This window comes from Chiroxiphia lanceolata, chromosome 1, assembly GCF_009829145.1.
Source record: "Chiroxiphia lanceolata isolate bChiLan1 chromosome 1, bChiLan1.pri, whole genome shotgun sequence".
NCBI classification, from domain to species: Eukaryota; Metazoa; Chordata; class Aves; order Passeriformes; family Pipridae; genus Chiroxiphia; species Chiroxiphia lanceolata.
Window position 1 is genome coordinate 58,224,907 of NC_045637.1, and position 22,670 is coordinate 58,247,576.

Below are 22,670 nucleotides of genomic sequence, written 5' to 3' on the forward strand. Positions count from 1 at the left end.
CCATGCCACAGTATTGTCAAAGAGATGTCTACTAACACTCATGTATTACCAGGAACAAAAGCAGAAAAATGAAAGCTGGACTGAATGCAGCAACAGAAGAAGGAATGAGGTGGTACAAGAATCATGTCTTCAAAACGTGTTCTATAGAGAAGAAGCAAAACCAAGTCTTTTTCTTTTTTTTTTTTTCTTTTTTGAGTCATAACAGAAAGTAAACATAAAGGTGGGATTCAACACACAGTTTGAGAAATCTTGGGTCTGTGTGTGGGGACATGTAGCTCCCATTATAAGCTAACTGTGACAATAGTTACAGCAAAACCTAGAAAGCTGAGAGAGCTCCATGAGGAAACTCCCTACCTGAATAAGGTAGAGGTCAGTTTACAAAATTCTACATTTTTAACTGTGAGTGTGCTCTTTGCCTTCACTGAAGGACGGGTCTCATCCTCAGGGCCCTGCAGTACACTGTGCTAATGGGGAATTTCCCTTGTGCCTTCTTTGGTAGAATACCCACCTCTCCCTGCAAACTAAGGCAGTCTTTCCCCTTCCAAAGCATCTCTAAGTCATATGAGGAGTGGCTGAAGGAGATGGGCTTCTTTAGCATGGAGGAAAGAAGGGTCAGGGGAGACCTTTTCACTCTCTACAGCTGCCTGAAAAGGTTGTAAAAAGGTGGGGATCAGCCTCTTCTCCCAGGCAACTAGCAATAGGTCAAGAGGCTCCCTCAAGCTTCAGCAGGGGAGGTTCAAGTTGGACGTCAGAAGAATTTCTTCACTGAAGGGGTGGTCAGGCATTGCAACAGGCTTCCCAGGCAGGTAATGGAGTCACCATCCTTAGAAGTGTTCAAGAAACAACTGGACATGGCACTTAGTGTTATGGTTTAGTTGACATGATGGCGTTTGGTCAAAGGCTGGACTTGATGATCTTGGAGGTCTTTTCCAACCTTAATGATTCTATTATTTTATTCTATTCTATTCTATTCTATGATTCTTAACATCAAAACGGTTGCTCACAAACAGTTCTACACTCCTGTAATGAGATCAGACGAGCTTAAAGCCAGCTTATTTCTGTGGAAATGAGATTGTTAACTTTGCTGTCTTTTACATCCTGCTAATTGGAACACAGTACTTAAGTAAATCCTCACTTGTTACTGAAGAGTTATTTTGTATGGGTAAAAGTGCTAATGCCTCAGAAGGTCCTGTTTTGAAAACATTTAACACTTCTTCCTTTACTTACCAGCCACAGTAGAACTCATCACACAGGTTTCGTTTCTTCCGGCAGCTACACAGCAGTACATTGCTAAGTCAGAGGCTGCAATGTTTCAAAAGAAAATCCTGGAGTTTGCCTGATGAGAACAATCCACCAGTGTATGCTCTTTGATATCTGAAACAAAGCTTTGCTTTCCTGAAGAGTTGCACAGAATGAAAATATCTACTCGATCTGCTTTAATCCTTTCCCACATTGCTTGCTGCACCGAATCTCCAGTTTTATAAAGGCGAGAAAAAATAACATTTCCTCCTGCTTTGGTAAACACAGTATTATTTTGTTTCTCAGATACTTCAAAAGCATCTGTTGAAAAAGGCAAAACTCAACAAAAACCTGCTTATAACTCACTCAAGGGAAATGTAATATCAGCAATTCCTATATGGGAAATATTAATGAAATTGACTTACAGCAGAAAGATATTCAAATAATTTGAAATGCTGAAAAATATCATTTATACCCATCTATGACTATATTTTTGCGTACATTTAGATAAAACTGTTTGTAGAACTGTGGAGCTGTGATGACACTGCAAGAAAGCTATTTCTATGCATTTCAAGTACATGAATGTTCTATTAACAATTTCAGAATTTCAGCAGCATAAATTATGGGGCCAGTCTAATTAAATTTGTGATAGTCTTGTTCTGCTTTCACACTAGTTATCATAAGAAAGTGGTTTGATGTGACCCTCAGGACATGCATTAGTAAATTATGTTAAAAGTCATTCCAGCCTGTGAACTGCAATTCCCCCATTCACAAACCTTACGTCTTCAATAAAAAAATTTTTATCCCTTCATATGCTCTACTTGTGAAAAACCACTGTGATAGTCTGTCTGTGGTATGAAAGACTTCCAGACAAATTCAAGACTTCAATCGAAACCATAGATACATTATATCTCAAATAATTTTGACTGAAATCCCCTTGCTCTGTTATTGTTTTAGTAATATAATTCACTGATTACAGATTAAGAAAATAAATTTTTAAAAGTCTTCAATTGAAAGATTGTCAATTTCTCTGATATTCAGAGCCACTTGATTTCTAACAACTTTGTAATGCCTGTGTCTTGTAAGTTAGGACTAGCACTGTCATCTTTCTGAAGAATTTAATTTTGGAAAAGATTAATGATCAGACTGTTTATCTTACATTGTAAAATCATTAATCTTCAAGTTCTTCAGTGAGATCCTTATTTTTATTAGATGTTTTTAAGCAAAAGAAGTTACTACTGTATATTTGTAATGTGTTTGCCTCTATCTGTGGCAACAACTGGAAAGTAAATATCTGACCTAGGAAGAAATTATTCCATTAATGTTGACAGGATAGAGTCCCTTGTGGGAGCCTGTAACTTCAGAGACTTGTTCAGTCTCTGTGAGAGTGAATGAAAAAGTCTAACCTGAAATTTTTTATCAATGGAACACAGCACAATAAAATTACATTCCCTCTGCCTTTGGAGACCAGAAACATGATTAAAACATTGAAATATTGAAAGACAAAAGGAACTGTGTCTAATGAGTTTACCTAAAAGAAAATTATTAAGAACTTAAAGATCCATGTAGACTGCAATCAAAGAGACTGAAAGTTAATGACAGACAAGGACAGAAGAGAGATAAATTCACTAAATTAAACAGAATCTACAATACAGTGAAGCTAATTGATTCCTTGGACAGCTTGCCAAAGACAGCTAAATTTCTATTACTGAAGTTGACTGCCAAGACTGGATAATCATTTAAGTTATCAGGCTAGTTCCAGCAAAAATTTTTATTCATGGAAGTCTAAGTGTTATTTAAATTAGACTAAATGACTGCTATGGTGGGACTCTACACTTGCAAAATATGTTTGTTGAAGTGCAGTCCCTCAAAATTCACTGCATTAAAACAGGTAATTTTTTTATAACTAGCAGATGCAGATCTGTAGATTCATTCAGATCAATCCTCTCTCTGATATGTCATATTCTTTGAGGTCAGATCCTTTCCTCAGACCTCTAACTTCCAGCAACTGCCTGCTTTACAGTAAACTGCATATTCCTTCCAGAGAAGTCTTCCCCTTCTTCCCTGTGCAGTCTTTGCTGTCATCTTCCACTATGAGCAAACCCTACTGCTGTCCACATTCTCCTCAGAAGCCTTGAGGTCTCCCCATCTTCTCCTGGGTCTGTCCTTCTGGTCCTGTTTGTTTCATAGCAATGCCACCCTGAACTCCAGGTATGTCTACATGCTTAATAGGGAAATTATGTGTATGATGATGCTGCCTCCCACCTTCCAGAGGATTCCCATCTGACCCAAATGACAGCCAGCCAGGACCTTGTAACAACCAGACTTCTCCTCTGCTGCTGTGCTATATATTTTGTTCCCACTTGCCATATGGTCAAGTGGGAACAAAAAGATAAAATATTTTCTACCAGAATTATTAAAATCCCCTCTGTCTTAAAATTTATTAGTTAACTCTTGTGTTGTATTTGCCAAACAACATATCCCAGTTTCTCAATAATACATGATATTACAACATTGTGATGTACTTTAATAGGTACCTTGCAAAGCTAAGGTTGCCTTTCAAATTCAGTGGAGACTTTCCAGATATGAATCTTGATATAATTGTATAACCTGCTGGTATTCAAATAATAAATGTTATGTTAATAGTGAGAACTGTGCACAAACAGACAAAATTAAAATAGAAACAGTTTGGAGATTCTTGACTGTTCTATATTCTATCATAACTATTTTCAAGCACAGATATTATGACTTCTTTTTTTTGTATATGTATTTTATCTGAAATTGTGCAGCAACATTAAGGTATTTTCACTCTTGATGAACGATGTAAATGCCTCTCCTTCTTACAATATGGTACCTTGAACAATTTATATGATTATGTAAGATACAAACAATTGAGAATCAAGCCTACATCTTTCTAATTAGGTCTTCTAAGGACACCAAAATAGTCCAGGCTTTTGTTTTAAGCAATTGTCCCATTTTATTTTGATACCAGCATCAGCAGAGTTCTTTCATCCTCCTTCTCCTCTGTTCAACTACTTACTTTATTTAGCTCCTTTCTAAACAGTTTCTTTGCTTTCAGTCGGGTACATGTGGGATGAAAACCTCCCGCTCTGAGAAACATTTCTACAGGAAAAAAGCACACCCACACACCTTCACCCCTACACATGCACAACCCAAGGTGACACACCATGCGTGAACATTTCAGAAATGCTAAATAAAAATTTATCATTACATCCGATAAAAATAGGCTTCGCCTGCCTGCCGCTTACTCCAGACACTGCCACTGCTGCCCATGGTCATGTCATTCTGCTTCCTGAATAGAAAGTAGGAGGAGGAGAGAGCACTCACGGTCCATGGGCCTCTGCTTAGTAAGGAAGTGCTCTATGCTTGTTATCCTCCCTGCACCTGTTTCAGCAGGATGTTATCTCATATTTTGCAGTTGTATCTATTTTTATCTGTTATTATTTAAAGGGGAAAAATGCAAGCTTTCATATTTTTAAGATACATAATCTTCTAATCATTTTCTTGGAAAGCAAATCTCGGAAATATAGAGGTATAAAAGAGTTTAGACCAACCCTACAGGATTTAAAGGATCAAACAACTAAACTAAAATTCTGTAGCAAAGAAATAGTTGAAGTTGAGAAAATCTTTTGGAGAAATAATAAAATAATGGTGTGATTTCCTCCCTGTTCCCTGCACTTGCTACAAGGACTTAAAAGTCAAGATAAATCTCACGTAAAAGTTTGATCCTAATTCTTTTGGGTACCAATTTTCAGCCTTTCTCCTTTTTTCCTTCATATATCATCTACTTATTTTTTTATTTTATTTAGTTTGGGGTTTGGAGGTTTTTTTGTTCTTTTGCTGTCTGATAAGATTAACTGATTTTGTTTCTTCAGAAGGGAGTTGCTTAGATACCTTTACTTGTATTCAGGTATTCATTTTTAAATTCAGTATCTATGATGTTTTAGTTCCCGTTCACTGTAATTTTCACCAGTCCCACACGTATAATTTTCCACAAAGTTCCAAAGTTGCATTCTGGATCTGGACTGCACATCAATCTCATGCACTCCTCCTGGTTTAAAATCATATACAAAGAAAATAAGATTCAAAATTCAACATCAGCTCTGCAAGTCCAGAAGGGCAAAATTCAGTAAAATCAAGAAACAGTAAAATAAAACATATTGAGATACCCCCCGTCTTAACACATTTCTGTATCTCTGCAGAGGCTTAAAGCATAGGTCAAGTACTACCAGACCTAGTTTTATACCAAGACAGTTGCACCGGTTGATGGAGGCAAGTGAACACAGAGCCGAGCAACAAATGAAGGGAATCATATCCTATCCTAAGCCAGACCAGCACACAGATATTTTCGATGTGCTTGCATTTATCAAAAGGTCAGGACAAGTTCATAGTTCTCAGACTGATGGTAACAGAGCTGCCTTTAAAGCAGTTGCCCTTAGGAAGTAATGTTCTCCTTCAGAAATAACTAATGATCTTAGCAGACTTATCAAAACTGCAAAGCTATCTAAGCTCTACAGCAGAGACAGGTTCCCAGGTCCCACTTGGTTTGCTGAAGCTCCACATACAAACACAACTTTCTTCATCTGCTTGAAATAAGCAGTGAGGAAAAACAATTGCAGATGAAAAGGAGGCTTAAAATTTTATGAAGATGAACTTTCTCTGGGGCTCTTCTTTTCACCGAGAAAATCAGCTTTCAGGAGAGAAAATATTTTGAGTGACCCCTTCACCTTTACTGAATAGACTAAATAAGGCATTATATTTGGCTCCTAAACTGTCTTCCAACTGTATTAGCACATACTACATGATTTTGTTGAATTTCTATAAACGCAGTTTTGCCCTTTTTTGGATGACACAGAGAAACATTGAAGTTTAACTATTAAATAAGTTGGAACAGTAAAGATCTCCATTGTAATGAGCTCCTGACACCAGTTCTACCATCAGACCAGAAACCAGTAGTAGTGTTGTGTTTGAAGAAAATGTATTCTCCTAATAACTAATTAGATCATAAAAATTAAAATGAATATACTTATTCTCCCATACCCTCAAAATATTCCTTTAAATATATATTAAATTTTATTGTTAAAAACTTGGTGAATCTTTCCATACACATTATTAATTCTGCATAATATTCTGACCACTTAACATACAATTTTAATTCACCCGCCAATTCCAGGTTGTTTGCAAATATTCCATTACTCTTCATTGCTGTTTTACTGGTTTGAGCTGAACTTTATTTGCGTAGAGTGCAAGGAAAGGGAAAAGTCAAAGAGAGGGAGAGAGAAAGAGTACAGTGTTAATAAGAGTGAGAAAATCATCTCCTCTTCAGGTATAAACATTCATGAACTTCCAGCAAGGAGAATTTAGTTGCTGGGAAAGAAGTCATCTGATAAAAGCATGTAATACACAATGGCAGGATTCAACTGTAGGAGAGTCTTGAAGATCTGAGAGGTCAGAATTTCAGATTGTCATCCTCTGCAGGAATTTCATCAGTTCAGGATGAAGAGATTTTATGAACAATAGGAGTTCAGTGAGAAGACAGGAGTGACACAGAATACTATGCTCAGCCTTCACTTATTTTTAATGACCCATGCTGTCTCACAGTGGATAAAGGAAGAGAAATGCTGTACTGAGAAAGTGCATGTCACAGTGTGCATTCGTGCCTGCTCACACCTTCCACAAGCCTCTTGAGGGTCAGACTTGAGGCAGAGCAGAGGATATCATGGTTTAAGCCACAGAGAAGAAAAAAGACAGGGAAGAGGGAAGGAAAAGGGTGTGAAAAATCAAGCTGGATCCTAAGGACAAGTGCTTGAACCAGTGTTTCTCTAGAGGGAAAGCGAATGATGCCAAGGCAATGGACAAGGTACACACCCAACTTGCTCAGCCTCAGAAGCAATATAACGCCCAGGACTGTAGCATGAGGATACACTATGGGACATTTTCTGCCCTGCATCTCAGATCCAAGCTGTTATTTTGAAATAGATTGTTCTGTGGGCTGAAAATATATTGGAGAAGAAGGAAACATATAGTTTATTTCATAAAAAGTTTGTTATGTAGATTGGTACCAGGTAAGCAAATGGAAGAAATCGATATATCATCAGTATTTTTTACAAATGTTTCCTTCCGATTTCTTTTTTTCCTTATTAAGTTATAAATTATATTCCTGTCTAACAGGCAAGTTGAAAGAAATGTTCAACATTAGAAATATAAGCAGGAGAAAGTGGTTTTGCAGATAGGAAAATTTCAGAACTTAAAATAGTAATTATCTATTAGTGATTTCCTTTAGAGTACTTTGACATTGAACCATCTGAATCTGTAATTTTTTTTATGCTCTGCTTTTTGTCTACCTCTGTTCATTCTATAAGTTAACTTGTATTTCCCCAAAAGAAAATATTTTTCGTCTGTCCTACACAAATTAATGCTATCTGCTTAATTCTGAATATTTTAAAGCTGTCACTGTGCACTTTCCATTTTCCCCTGCAATTACATCCAGTGATGATTTACAAATTGCATTATCTCAAAATTTCATCCATCACATTTACACTTTGAGAAACAAAAAATTAAGTCGCGAAACTCTTGGATATGGATTTAACTACTGGGTGTCATAGCAGTTATGGTGGGTGCTAGAGATAATGCCATACTTGAGTTAAACTGAATTTCCAAGTGATGGCTGCACTGAATAGAGTTATGGAATAGCATCTGAGAAGATGAAGTATTTTTGGCTTATAGAGGTAGCAGAATACTTACCACCTAAAAAAATTTTTTTAAACCACTAGATTCAACACCAGATCAGTTTGGGCTTTCCTAACTGCACCTATTCTTCCTTGGAAAGTGTTTCCAGTTTCCTGCCAGGTCAACTGCTCCTGCTTCCCTCACATCTCTACTTCTTATGTTTGAATCTAGTCAGAAGTTTCGTATTCATTCAAGAAAGCCTTTTGCCATTTTTGCTTGATTTCCTGCTTGTCTGAATGGACCATTAGAGAAAGTTTTCCTTGAAAATCTTTTCTCCATCACCCATAGGATTATTCCAAGATTTCTGAACAGGTCAAAGTCTGCTCTTCTGAAGCCCAGGGCTGTAATCCTGCTTTTCAGTTTTTATGTTCTTCTCTGGAGATCATGAACTCTACTAAGCGGTCAAGGTTACCTCTGATCTTCACAATCCCAACAAGTTATTTCTTCTCTGTAAATCTGAGGTTGAGTAGAGTGCCTCCTCTCTTCATCACATGAGTGAGGAAGTTATCACCACTGTACTGCAGACACCTGTCAGACCGATGGTGCCTTGCTGTGCTGCTCCTTTATAAATACCAAGTGGTTGAATTCTCCCATGGGAATCATAGAATGTGAAGCTTCTTCCAGTTGTCTAATGCAGCCCGCACTATAACAGGCCTGATCACTCTGATCAGGAAGTCAGAGGCAGACACCCACCACAACATCACCTACGTCAAAATGACTGTTTATCCTGATTCATGAGGTCTCAGCTGTCTCATATTCATCGTTAGGCAGAGCTTCTCACATTCCCACTGCTCTCTCACACAAAGGGCAACTCCCATTCACTACCATCCCAGTCTGTGTTTCCTAAGGAGCCTGTATCCAGCCATTGTAACACTCCAGTCAATTGGGCCATCTCACACCTCTGTGATCTCAACTGCACAGAGTTAGTTCTAATTCCTTGTTTGTTGCATATGCTTCACTGGCATACAGACACTTCATATGGTCTTCCAGTCATGCTAATTTCCCAGAAAATATATGAGAGATTTCTAACAATTTGTCCTCTCAGCATTTCCCTATTTGTGTGGACATATTTGGAATAGCCACCCTTGTGCCATTTTCTTGTTTTCAAGGTATTTCTTGTCCATATAATTGCACAGCATTTGTTTGTCAGTCCAGTCCACTTTCTCTCACACATATGGGTAGTCAGCTCACTGTCCTGTTGCAGGTCCCCTCACCAGCCTGTTGGTAAGGATGCTTTTTTCCCTGGGTGCTCAGGTGGATCCTGTCACTTCCTAGCAGTCCCTGATCATCAAAAAGAGTCTATGGTGCTAAAACGTAAAATGTTGTTGCTGCCAACAGCCATACAACTGAGCCTTGTCCTTCTCTTCCCAGGACATTTTCTTCTTCAGCAGAATCAAGAAGACACCACCTAAGTTGCCCGAGTCCTTGATCACAAACTCCAGCACCACCATGTAGTCATGCTTGGTGTGCTCCAGGCCTCTCCTGGACTCATCTTTGGAACACATGGAAAAGCATCAGGACAAGCCTCGGCACTCTCATTGCAGCATCTGAGTCCACCCTGGCAAACAACAAATCTCCCCAGACAGAATATTGGGTCAGCAGATAAAAAGACAAGTGAGATCCATCCCCAAATCATCACAAGACAGATAAAAGTCAGATAATAGTTATAGCTTCCAGCTGACACACAATGCATGTTCATCAAAGCAATGCTTGTAAGAAACATATAAAACATTCCTTCTAATTTTATCTTACTTTGGTAAAAGCACAGTAGCCCTCATGGGTACCGAATGTTACAATTTTTTCCTTAACATAGCATATTCTGTTGCAAACAAAGTAGCCAAGGGTACATAATAGCATCATTATTCTTAGTAACTAACTTAATGTTCAAAATGGTAAGAATTAAAAAGAAGAAAAGAGGGGAAAAAAATGTCAAAAAAAATCCCCAGAGCTGAATAAAAGGATCTGGATGCTCTGACTGCTAGCCAAATAGAATTGAAAGTGTTATCGCATTGTCTGTTTACAAAAGACAAATTTTCTCAGATATGTCAACAGAGAGTCATATACAAGACAAAGGAGGCATTATTCTGCTCCACTTAACAATGGTAAGACCTTAGATGGAATGTGGCTTTTCATTCTATGTACCTTATTAAAATAAGGTTATACACAAACAGGAGAACATTCAGGTGAGGACACAAATGATGAAATTTAGAATCATGAACTGAGAAGAAAAGTTAAAAGAACTGTGCTTGTGCAGAAATATCATAGAATCATAAACGTCTTGGGTTGAAAGGGACCTTAGAGATCCTCATGCCGTAGGCCGGAACATCTTCCACTGAACCATGTTGCTTAGAGCTCCACCTAGTCCGGCCTTGAACACTTCCAGGGATGGAGCATTCACAATTTCTCTGGGCAAAAAACTCAAGGCTGGGAGCATAACCCTTTCTCTTTTTTTTATTTTTTTTCTTTTTAAGAGGACTACAGTGAATAAAGTCAGTATTAAACAAGAGATATCTAGGCTAGATATCTAGGCTAGATATAATGGGAAAAACATCTCCTTGTAAGGCTGGTCCTGCACTTGTGTGACTATATAAGACTTTTATGCATGCATTTCCAACATGGGAATCTGTCATATATGTTAAAGTTATGTTTATCCTGCCTCAGAAGGCAGAGATTGATGAAATTAATTTGGAATGTCTCTTCTAGCCTGAGCTTTCCACAATTCTATAATTCCTTGTGATCGAAACTTTTCCTTCAGAAGGGAAGAGGAGATATCCGTTCTACTCCTGGCAGGGCTGGTTTGGTTTCTCTCCCATTAGCCTTTTATATTGAAGGGGCATCCAATCCTTAGTTCATCATAAAAGATAAATAGTAAGAAAAGCAGCATTTAACAGGTCGATAATCACAACAGAGGTGTGAAAAAGGCAGCTTCACTTGCCTCCATCCTCTTGCTTTCTAATTAGGTGCTGACAATGTGGTCGACACAGTGTAAGATATAGAGATAGTTCTTGCTCTGGGGAGCTCAGCATCTGAGCCAAACAATGAAGATCCCTCAGGATTAGTTCTTGCTTCCATGTGCTTTAAAGGCCTCATAATTTTTTCACTGTAGACCTATGAATCACATTCTAAATTGAGACAGAGATAAATAGAAAGCAAGTTATTTCAGGTGAATAGGGACTTGAAAAAAACCCTATGCAACGTGCTGCTTTTGGCAGGCAGAAGAGCATTAATATAGAAGTAAGTGCTGAGTGGCATGGATATAATCACACTATCCAAGAATAGAAAAGCTCTATCTCTGCTATTACAGAAGAGGTTGATCACTCTATTTAAAAAATGGGAGTACTTCATGGTACATCTGGCATTTAAATACTCTATTAATGAACTTCCATTCTTATTCAGAGTTGCTAGCAAAACAAATCCCCTGAGAAAACGGTCCATTGTGACTGATTGACAAAAATACAAATTTACTCATGAATTAAAAAAAAAAAAAAAGAAAAAACCCACTAAACCAGCAACCCCCCCCCCAACAACTTATGCAATTCTGAAACTCTGAATAATTCACATTATGAATACAAAAGTCACCACTAACATCAAAAGAATATTTTTCCCATTCTATTTGGAGCATGGTATGGAAACTTCTAAATCAAACTAGTACTATTTTAACACCTAACTGAAATAAAATTCCTGAGAAAATAAACACAGTTTTCAAAACATATAGAAAGTCTTGCTAGAATTAACAGTTCTGAAAGACAAATAAACAACACAGGACAAAAACATTCCAGGTAATTTTAGCTTAATTTGTTCATTATGTAAATAAACATACAACACTGTTTGGCCATAAAGGCCAGTTTTCAACTAAACAGTTTATATGTCACATAATTCTTCACTGCTAAAGACTTTTGACTTCCTATCTAGATGCGTAGTAAAGGCATAGTGTATAGTTAGAACAATATTTGTTTGTGATCTCTCTAATGGTGTTTATTACATTCTATATTTTAAGGCAAATTTGCATTGTAAATTTGCCCATCATGTATTATAAGATCACTGGTCTAGCTTTGGCTGATTGAGTTCTACATCACAAAGATCTTCACAAGCTGATTTATTCTACTTCTAAGACCATTTTTGCTTACGTTCAATCATTTCTGCTTCTGTTAAATTTAAAATAATCAATATCCTAATTATACATTTCAGTTAAAACTTTAAAACTCTTAATTCAGGGACTACTACATTTCGGAGCAATGTAACCTAGAGAGGTAACTATTACAAGGCCAAGTGGTTTGTGAGGCTGTGTGAAACACATGGAGCCAGATGCACCTATCAGCACTTCTCAATGCAGAATGAGTCAGAGGATAGTTTATGATTGTGTAGGAGGCATTAATACAGTGGTCTGGAAATGGGAAATTATTGCACTGAACTGCAGCTGACAAGAAAATTCTTCACTTCATACTTTCATAAGGGCAAGACAGAAGAGGGTAAGATTATCGTTATGGGCAATGACAATAGAAAGCTATAACCTAGCAGAAATAGTACATCATGTATCATCACAGATATGAGAGTGCAATAGGTAGAAAGTTTTACATAGTGTCTATACAGGGAGCCTAAATTATACTCATTAATTTCTACAAAACACTGGACCTGGAAGATACTTTTGCATGTAGATTATCACTAATTTATTTTACCAGGTTGGGAGCAAGACAGAAATACACTTCTCATTTGAGAAGTCTTAAGTTCTAGATAAACAGATATTAATGGAATCATATTTTGAACCAAATGTTTGTCTGCTATCTTATCTTAACCTTTCCTGTTGATATATCCTCATTATAATGCTCCATAGAGTCAAGTATGGCTGAAAACCAGCAGGCTAAGAACCTTAAGGTAGATAAGTACAACTGGACGACATGACAAAACCATAACTTCCAGGACAGAATAATTCCTTAAACTCTTTTTCTGTAAGTTGATACTTTATTCATGTTTTAAAAAAGAATCCCATCAAAAATTAGTAACTGTTGTACTGATGGCTTTAACTGAAGAGCGAAGAACCAAAAGACTGAAAACAGGTCTGGAAAAGTATCAAGTAAACAAATGGATCCATGTCTCAAATGGTCATAGGTAAACAAATAACTGGACAAACTAGAAAAAGACAATGTTCATAGCATGAACAGAAAAAGAATTTTCCCACTACCTCTTCCCACACCTTTGTAAATGAAAGTCATTCAAGTCTCCATTCCACTGTGCCTGACACAGGAAACATAACCTTTCTCTGCACACACTTCTTTGCAAAATGTAATAATTTAAAACACAAGAAAGAAAGATTGCAAGACCTCTTGCTGTTGCTTTGCTGCTGTTAGGTATGTGGCTGGCAACTGGTGAAACGACACAGTTGTGTGTTTTGAGTGACCACATGGGATGACAAGTTAAAGAGGCACCTCTGTACACTCCTGCCCAATAGACTGCCCAGTGCACTGCTCTCTCTATGCTTTCCATTTGAAATTAAAGTTGTAATCTCTGCAGCTTCAAATGCTTTCTCTTCCAGGCAGCAAGTGCATGAATTAACATCTTTTCAATGATCAACAGTTCCTGTGTAACATCTCACATTCTAGTGACATTTCCAATTCTAACACTTCTTCTCTTAGTAGTGACTTCAATCCCTGCTCCTCACACTTTATACTGAGCTCAAAATCAGTCTTCAGACATACATCTCTAAGCACTGTACATAAGAAACTACAGATCACCCTTAAACTGTTTGTTAAGAATGATGGAATAAAGATAGTGGCTATTCTTACATAATCTTTATATCTTAGAAAAAATGTACAAGAAATCTTCGCTGAAAGTGAGAGTTTTGTCTGCTTAGTGCAGGAGGATTTGTGAGTCATAAAATGTGGGAACATTAAGAGTAAAAAAAAAAACCCGCTGAATTTAGTTCTGAAAACTGTTGGATATATGCTCACACTGCAGGAAAAAAAGAAGTATCGGATTCACCCAGCCAGTAAGTATCTTCCTGTGGGATAACTAGACTGTTCTTTGACCATACATTCACGTGTAACTGTGGAAGCACGAACTCTCAAGTTCTTTGTAATTATGGTGCAGAATTTCAGCACTGCATCCACTTGCAAGAATATCCTTTAGCTACAGTATATGTGAAGTTTCCAGTATAATATTCTGAATATTATTTCTTTTCTGCCAATCTGTTTCGTTAACTGCCCATAAAGAAAGCATGGGTAACATTGTGCAATCTGTAAGAGTTCTCTCTCACCTATTTCTTAGATGCCATGGGAAATTTTTAGCTGAAATTTAAGGCAAAAAGAACAATATCTGTCAGAACATTTTTCTTGTATATTCTGATAAAGTTCCAGGACTAAGCTCAGGTCAAATCTAGTAAAAAAAAAAAAAAAAAAAAAATATATATATATATATATATATATATATATGTATAGAAAAATCAGTCATTAGAATAATTGCATCAAAAATCTTACCTAAGTGGTGATTTATCACCACTTCTAGGGTCTTCCATCTACCAATGACACTGTGAGGATTGAACACCAAGAAAAGGCTGTAAGCTCTGTAATGAGAGCTATAACATCCCTCAGACAGTTATGCCAGTTCAGCCATTGTTTAAGATTATTCTGTTTTTTACTTTTGTCCCTGATTGAAAAAGAATTGTGTTTACTCCACCCAGACCATGGTGGAGTGAATCGCTGTTCTGCAACCAGAGATTGAGCCAGAAAGAGAGTCCTAAACAGAGTTTCTCCACTGTTATTTTGGCACCTCAGACATTATAAATCTGTTGTGGTCTTTTATTTCCTCACATATGAAAGGGTTCACCATGGACTTTTTTTTTATAAAGACACTTTTACTCTAAAAGGAAATAAATAGAGATGCTGTCAAAATACTAATAAAAAACCATGCTTAATACTTTTCAAATAACTGATTTCTTTCTTCTCTTTCTCTGTTTTTGCTTTAAAAGGCAAGCCATGATTTCCAAACTTTTTTAACTTCCAGATCTTGCAATATGAGGGTCTGGTTACCACTTGAGTTTCTGGACCTAGTGGCACTACTGTCACCATTAGACACTACTTGAAATCTTTATTCATTAAGCATCAGCACTTAAGGCTTCAAACTATGCAAATCAGAATCATACCAAATTTACTCATTTCATATTCATACCTTTAAAATTTATACAAAGCACATGGGAAAGCAGAATCAGACTCATGACCTCTGTTGATTACCAGGAATGAAGCACTAGAGCAACTTTGAACAGACTGAGTGCAGAAATATTCACTATTTTGCAAGAAAGCAGAAGTTAATCCAAGATACTTTATCCAAGTTTATTAAATGCTTGTAGATATGATTGACATGTGAAGAACATTTCCCATTTAGTGTCGTTAAGAATCTCCATCACAAGCATAACGCCATATGGCATTATTTCCCTTTATTTCTACTATTTCCTTTAAATGGAAATTTTGAAAGCAAATAATATATTCTATATCTATATCTATATTCTGTTGTCAACTTTCATCGAAGTGTGAGCTGCAGATTCCTCAATGGCATACTTACCTGCTTAAGTTGGTGCAGGAATGTCTCTGGGTTCAACAGCAATAGGTCAGTGTAGATAAATCCTGGCAATTTTCAATCCCTTGGTAGCACAATTTAAATTATACACCAGGCTTCAGTTTTGATTGACACAAACCCCCCTAATATCTACTTAAGTTCGCTGTGCCAATTTACCAAGCAAGCTTAAGATTCATGTTGAATATTATGTTTCCACAAAGTTGCACCTTTTAAAGGCAGACACTTCACAACTTTAGCCTAGCCAACCAATATTTGAAACTAAAAGCATGAACTACAAGGCATTAGACACCATGCAATTCACAAAAAAAAAAAAAGTCTATTAAATTTTTCTTGATTAACTGTTAGAAGAAATGGATTTTGCAATAAGTTGTTTATTTGTCCGGGGAACTGTAGGTAAATTAATGCTTTTAGAAAAGTAATGTCTATTGGGAATCAATAACTTATAAATCCTAACACTGTAATTGGAAAAAAGTTTAATTACTTATAAAATGATCATTCCAGTATGTTAGCCAGATTTCCTAATTCCATCAAAAATAAGATTCCTTAAAAAGCACTTAATATACCAGGACCTCAATCATTTCTGTATATTAATGTTCTAGAACAAGATCCATATGCAGTGAAATTATAAGACCAACACTCAGCTTGCTCAACACTCTTGCAGAAAAAAAGCCTCTTTAAAGACAAACATAAATGTCCTAATTTTACATCTTAGAAGACAAAGAAGAAAAAAATATATAACTGGTCTCAGTAGCAAGTTAAAGTACTGGTTGCATGGAAGTGAATTTGGAGTTTACAGTTTAATCACAGCAAGAGGTCGTCCAGGACTTTAAAATATTTGGTACTGACAAAGGTGCTAGTAAAGTAAGATAAAACCCAACTGACAGTTCCACTATAATTATTTCATAAATAAACATCTTCTCTAGACTCTGGTTTTAATAATATGTTTAATTTTCAGTGTAGATTGAAGCTGCAACATTTTATCTCCCCTGATGATACACTTCATTCTCTTCAGATCAGTGTTTATAAAGATCATATTTCTACACATCTATCAGGAGCTGAATAGGATTGTTCTCAGAAATCTTGATTATTTAAAAGGAAAAGGATTCATTTCTATTCAAAATTATTATCTCCCTCTGTAGTAGATTTAAATGGACATATTTGAAGTATGCAGGGTTTGCTGTTGATTAAGCTTTCATTTTCAGTGTGCTCAAACCAAGACAGAAATCCCATGTACTGAGAATACTGATCCCCAGAGTATCATTTAAAAAATCATACCTCTGATACCCGATCCACTTTTCTGTGGTTTACAGTGTGCTGAAATCTGTGAGGCAATTGCCTATTAGAGGTATTGGACAGAAGCGTAACATTCCACAGGAAGGTGACTGCCTTGTTTCTTGCATCATTTCAAATTAACTCTAGCAGAAACACCCAGAAACAAATAGCTGAGATCACTAATGCCTTGGCCGTGAAAGGGACTAAATGAACTTACAGATCTCTACTGCATCTAACTTTCAGGATTATACATAAAATAAACCCACTGTAAATAAGGGTTTAACACTGCCAGAAGCCAGGTTGGACTGAACCAAGTAAGAGGTCTGTTTTGCCTGTCTTTTAAGTGCTAGAAACTAAATTTCCTGTCAATCCATTATTTCCTTGCTGGGAAGTAAAATGAAATGTTGAATGGCACCTATTTTCACACTGGAGAATTGGAATCTTTCCACATTCAGAATAAGAAATCAAAAAAACCAGCAAGAGAAACTACTTCTCCTTTGAAGGCTGTTCTGTAATATGTACATAACAATCTTCTAAAGATTCTCTCCCATCAGAGATACTCAGTAATTTGCGTCATAGCTGTCAGTTGACCAATGCTGAATAAGCATGCACAGAAAATTACTAGTGAAAAGTTCTGTCTCCTCTTAGTCACAGAGCTGAAAGGGAAACCAAATGGATGAGTGTTCAGGTAATTACACAGCCTTTGGAAAGTAGACAGCTACACAGAAAGTACGTGGTCATAGGTGAACCTTTTTCTCTTATTCTTCCCTTTTCCACCTTTAAAAAAGTCTCCTTTTAAAGAAAGAGGTTCTTTTTCTTTATTTAAGCTTCCCTACTTCACTCCCTTTTGTTGCCACACCATTCCTAAATGCTTTTTTTTTTCCTTCTGAAAAAGAAAGCACAGGAGAGCTTTAGGTAAAAAACACTCCTAGTTTCAGACAAGGAATGCCCTTACCATATAACATGATCAAAATATGGTACCCTCCATGGGGAGTTACAAGGTTCATCCATGTAATTTCATGGGTAGTTGCAATTTCATCCTCTGAAGAGTTCCTACATCTTGTTGGAATGCTATGAGAGCCATGTCCCACTGGAAATGTCACCATTGCAATGACCTGTAGCCTGCCATGTAATCCATGGCTGTTGTGAGTTCTGTCTGTCTTCTCCATCTGTGCTTCTTAATTCTCACTTCTCTTAAAATGATCTTTTGTCAAAGTACTATTTTTTTTTCTGTTGTGTTGGTTCTTTTCCCCAGATTACTCCATTTCGGCATCCTATGTAAGTGCAAAGAAGAATTGCAATGCCAGACACTCCCTGAATTGGCATGGATTTCTGCATATATCTGCATATATCTTGCATATATCTGAAATTTAAAAAACAATGAGGGATTTGATTACCTGCCTGAATAATTCCTATTCTCTTTTTCAAAATTCCATCTGGAGTAGTTACAATGAAGCAAATGTAAAGATCATCATCTTTCAAAGTGCTCTTGATGAAGGATGAGGACTTGTCACCCTGGAAGCATTTACAAAACAAATTCTTCCATTGTATTTGTCTTTTCTATGAATGTCATAGGTTGGATGTAAGACAGCTGCATTTTCTTTATGAGTTACAGTAATTTTCATCCAGGATGTCTGGATTATCACATCTTTTTTTTGGATATATACATTGTAGTTTCACCTTCTCAGTAAGTTTTACAGATGAATCCACAAACTATGCTTCCACATTGGCTAAATTCAGTTTCAGAATTAACATAATTAAAAATTGAATTTGTAGAGAAACCCAGAGAATTCTGGCAGCACTACAAGCAATACACTGAAGAAATAGTTTGCTAAAAAACCTCCAAACCTTACAAATTATTATTACTTCTGAATTGTGAATATCATCGAACAGCTAAAATTTTCTGACCCCTGCAGTAACATACTCATGAATTGCAATCATAATCTGTCATGATATGATAAAAAAAGGAAAGATGCTAGCTAGGTTTAAGAAAGTAACCTTGCTTCCACAAAGCTGGAGGCCAACAATAAAAAGAACTGTGTGGTCCATCTCAAAGAACACTGGAATCAATGACTACAGTGTGACATGGTTTTATTCAATCTCTGCACACCAAGTGCCTCTCTCACAGGATGTTTATACTTTTGAAATATGAAAAACATAATGTGTTTTTTACTTTTACATTCCAAGAAACACCGGGTTTGAGGTCTCAGTGCAGTTGCATCAAAGATTGTCTGAATTCCTACCAAAATCCATCTCAGAATGAAGCTTTCACTACTAATAAATATACAGCAATATGCATAAATACTGTGATGAAGCAGGGATCTTTAGGTTTCATCACCAGAATTCTTCCATTTGATGTATCCAAAATGAACAGAATTTTTCAGACAGTGCAGTTCAACATTTATCTACTATTCAGGAAGTACAAAATCTAAAGAGAAGATAAGGGACTTCCTATATATTACAGGTCATAAGTCTGTGAGTAGTTATAAAAAGTAATGTCTTAAGGTCTGAGAATTTATTTGTGAAAACGTGTCATGAGGTATTATTTTGGGATCAAAATTATGCAGCTTGAAAAATCCTGTTCAAAGGTGTAAGAATCCTGAGTATTCATGACTCATGTTGAAATTTGTCAAAACAAGCCTCACTCTTACATTTTTTATGGATTTTTCTTGGGACAACTGCAAGCACGTTTGTACCTTAGGAGACTATAATTTTATGGAGCTGCTTAAAATTAGAACAATATAACTGATTTGAAGTCAAAACTAAGCTTGAATCAATTCATTAAAATTCTCAAATGAATAAACAAATGTAATTTGAACAGAAACTGACAGCAGAAATTAGTACTTCAGGTGAGTAATGGCCTGCACAAGCTTGAACAGGACTCAGCATTAGATCTGCTTAAAATACGTTCCACAATGCAACAACCTGTCTGGAAATAAAAATCTGCATATATTTATCTCTATAACGCTAGGGATGTTTTAGGATAATACAAACTAGAGTTTTTTTCCAATTTGATTGATTCTCTGATTTTCATTGTTTCCAATGACTGCCTTTTGCCACTTCCCAGATAGATCTGTAATTCCCCATTGTTGCAGTTACACTTATTCCTACTCTGCCTTTGTCAACAAGCAGAATCTACCAAATGATGAAGTCATAAAAAAATTGTGCTCTGTAGCACTTTTTAACTCAAAAATATGTACTACCTGAATACACTTACTTTGAGAAATCAATAAAAGATAATATATAAATATATTAATAATAGTCTCTTTTTGTCAAAATTTAGAAAAAAAATAAAATCATAAAGGTTACTTTTCACAGTCTCTTAAGCTGACGTGATTCTTGTGTTCCTGTTATCTATGACAATTTTTACAGAAATTTCAAGTATTTTATTAATTTTCTTCTTATGGAGGGCAACTCCCTGGAAGAAAGGAGATCGGAGTTTAAGTGTGAAAAGGCAATAAACCTTGACTTTTTTTCCTTTTTCTTTCCTTGTGGTTTTTTGCTTTAGCAAGTGACTGCCTATTTTTTCCTGTGTGGGAAATCATGTTCACAGTTGTAGGTAAGTGCAGTTGCTGTTGATAATGTATTACTCTAAACAGGATTGGTTTTTCCTTTTATGAGGAAGTTGTATACTTGGAATTAATAGAATCAGAGAATCATATAATTATAGAATGGCATGGGTTGGAAGGGATCTTAAAGATCACCTAGTTCCAAGCCCCCTTCCATGGGCAGGGACACTTTTCACTAGACCAGGTTGCTCAGGGCCCCCATCCAACCCCACCTTGGTCACATATGCAGATGGGGCATCCACAACTTTTTGGGAAACTTGTGCCTCACCACCCTCATAGATTCACTAGATATGTTACAGATCAAAAAGATCCTTAAAAAATAGAAAAATACTGTATGCAAAATCTTTTCTTAAAAGCCTGAGCCTAGTTTACAAATCATATTTAATAAAACTGACTCTTCATTAAAATTTCTATTGACCTTGTCTCTTCATTTGTGCATTGTTTTTATTATTACTTCAATATTCTGAGAATTTCCTCAAATATTGGAACTTCACAGCAGCGAAGCACCTTTGAGGATTAATAAAGTCTTAATACATGACCGGTTTCTTTTAACCTGCCTCATGATTTCTAAGAGTATTATTTACTTACATTTTAATTGAGCAATTGAAATTGTCCCAGACAATCCAAAATCTAGATTCACAAGGTACACTTAGATATTCAGTAGTCCATCTGATGCTCAGTATACACATCTAAATAGAACTGAAATGAGCTGGAGACTGAGTCTGGTTCTATTTGCATGACAAAGTTATCTTTTCAAACAGATCAAAACATTAACTTATATTTAGCTTGTCTCAGGAAACACAGAAGTATTACTGATAAGAAAAGCAGGAAATGGGAAGCTTCAGATACTATACTGCAGATTTTGTATTGAAAATGAAAGGATTTAAAAGTCAAATGTGTCATGTTCCTAGATGTTTTGTGGCATTGCAGCCTTTAAACCTCTTACATTGGAACTATATGGATCCCATATTTAAACTTTAAGCTCCTCAGCTAGCAGTTCTCAAACTGCAGTTGCAGAAGTGGCAAAAAAAGAAATTACCTCTGTAACTCTAAATATTATTCTTTATTCAACAATATATATGCATGTAGTAGTTTACAGATAACTGATGTTCCGCAAAAATCTAAAGTAGAATGGAAAATATAAACAAAATATGTTAATTTTTTCACCATTATTATTACAAATTAAATTTTTGACACATCTGTCTTGTTTAACTGAAGCTAAGATAAAGTATTCATGAAGACTCCAAAACAAAGATATATTCCCTTAAATGAAAATTATTTTTCACTTATCTGTCTATATATATAAATGGCAATTTTATTGCTCTGAATTTCATGTTCCATTCCATTTCTCTCCATCCTGCATTTAAAGTAAAACAGAAGTTAAGAAATAAACTTCTAATCCCATATGATGACTAAGTATTGATGATATGTTAATGTCTAAGGACATTTAATTGCTCTACAACAAACACAGCTACTACAAACATCAGGAATTCTTGGCCAGCTAGTCCCAAGAACAGTATCCCTCATCATGCCTGCTGAAAAAAACCCCTGTAACCAGAGCACTACCGGATCTCCCTCCAAAGGCTGCAGTTTAAGTCTCCTCTAGATGCCAGTAGAAGTCACCTGTACAGACTTGTCAACACACCCATGAACCATAAATCTGAAAACTGTAGGCACTTTGAAAGTTTATTTCATTGGTATAATTTGGGGATTGGCACATAAAGTATCATATTTTTACAGAAGCTGTAACCTATAAAAAGATAAACACACACCAAAAGATAAATATACTTCCACCCCACCCACCTGGGCAGGGGATGTGTCAGAGCAGGTATTGTAAGGGAAAACCCATTGTACAACCCACTCACTTCTAGCCTCTCCTCATTCCTCCCTTACCTCTTTTCGTCCTACCCTCACTTCACTGAAAGGCTGGAAAACCCTCATTTCTCCGATCATCTGTGGATACAAGACTCGCAACAGCATCAGTAGCACATTTCACAGTCACTCCATCACTTGAGCAGTTCCTTGGTCTCTGCCTCTCTGTTTTTCTACCCACTCTTCCCCACAGCATGTCTCTTCTTTCCCAGTTATGCCACTTTCTGGCTATCCTTTGAACCCCAAAGCAAAGGGAATGCTCACAAACAAGCCATATTTAACTAACAGTTGGCTAAATGCCAAATACAGTTCGAAAACAAAAGTAGCACAGTAGAATTTTACGGCTGAATTTACAACCGTGGGCTGCGGCTTAAAAGGAAAAAAAAAAAAGAAAGAGAAAGA

General features: G+C 36.4%; 1 protein-coding gene across 1 annotated transcript; it reads right to left on the bottom strand.

Annotated features, from left to right (window-relative positions):
• Positions 1-1,219: 1,219 nt before the first annotated feature.
• On the bottom strand, positions 1,220-22,337 carry CD226 (CD226 molecule). Its single transcript, XM_032681503.1, is given in 5 exon segments — positions 1,220-1,560; positions 18,225-18,341; positions 18,344-18,473; positions 18,475-18,540; positions 22,290-22,337. Coding segments are annotated over 5 exon segments (702 nt in total).
• Between the last annotated feature and the right edge of the window lie 333 nt (positions 22,338-22,670).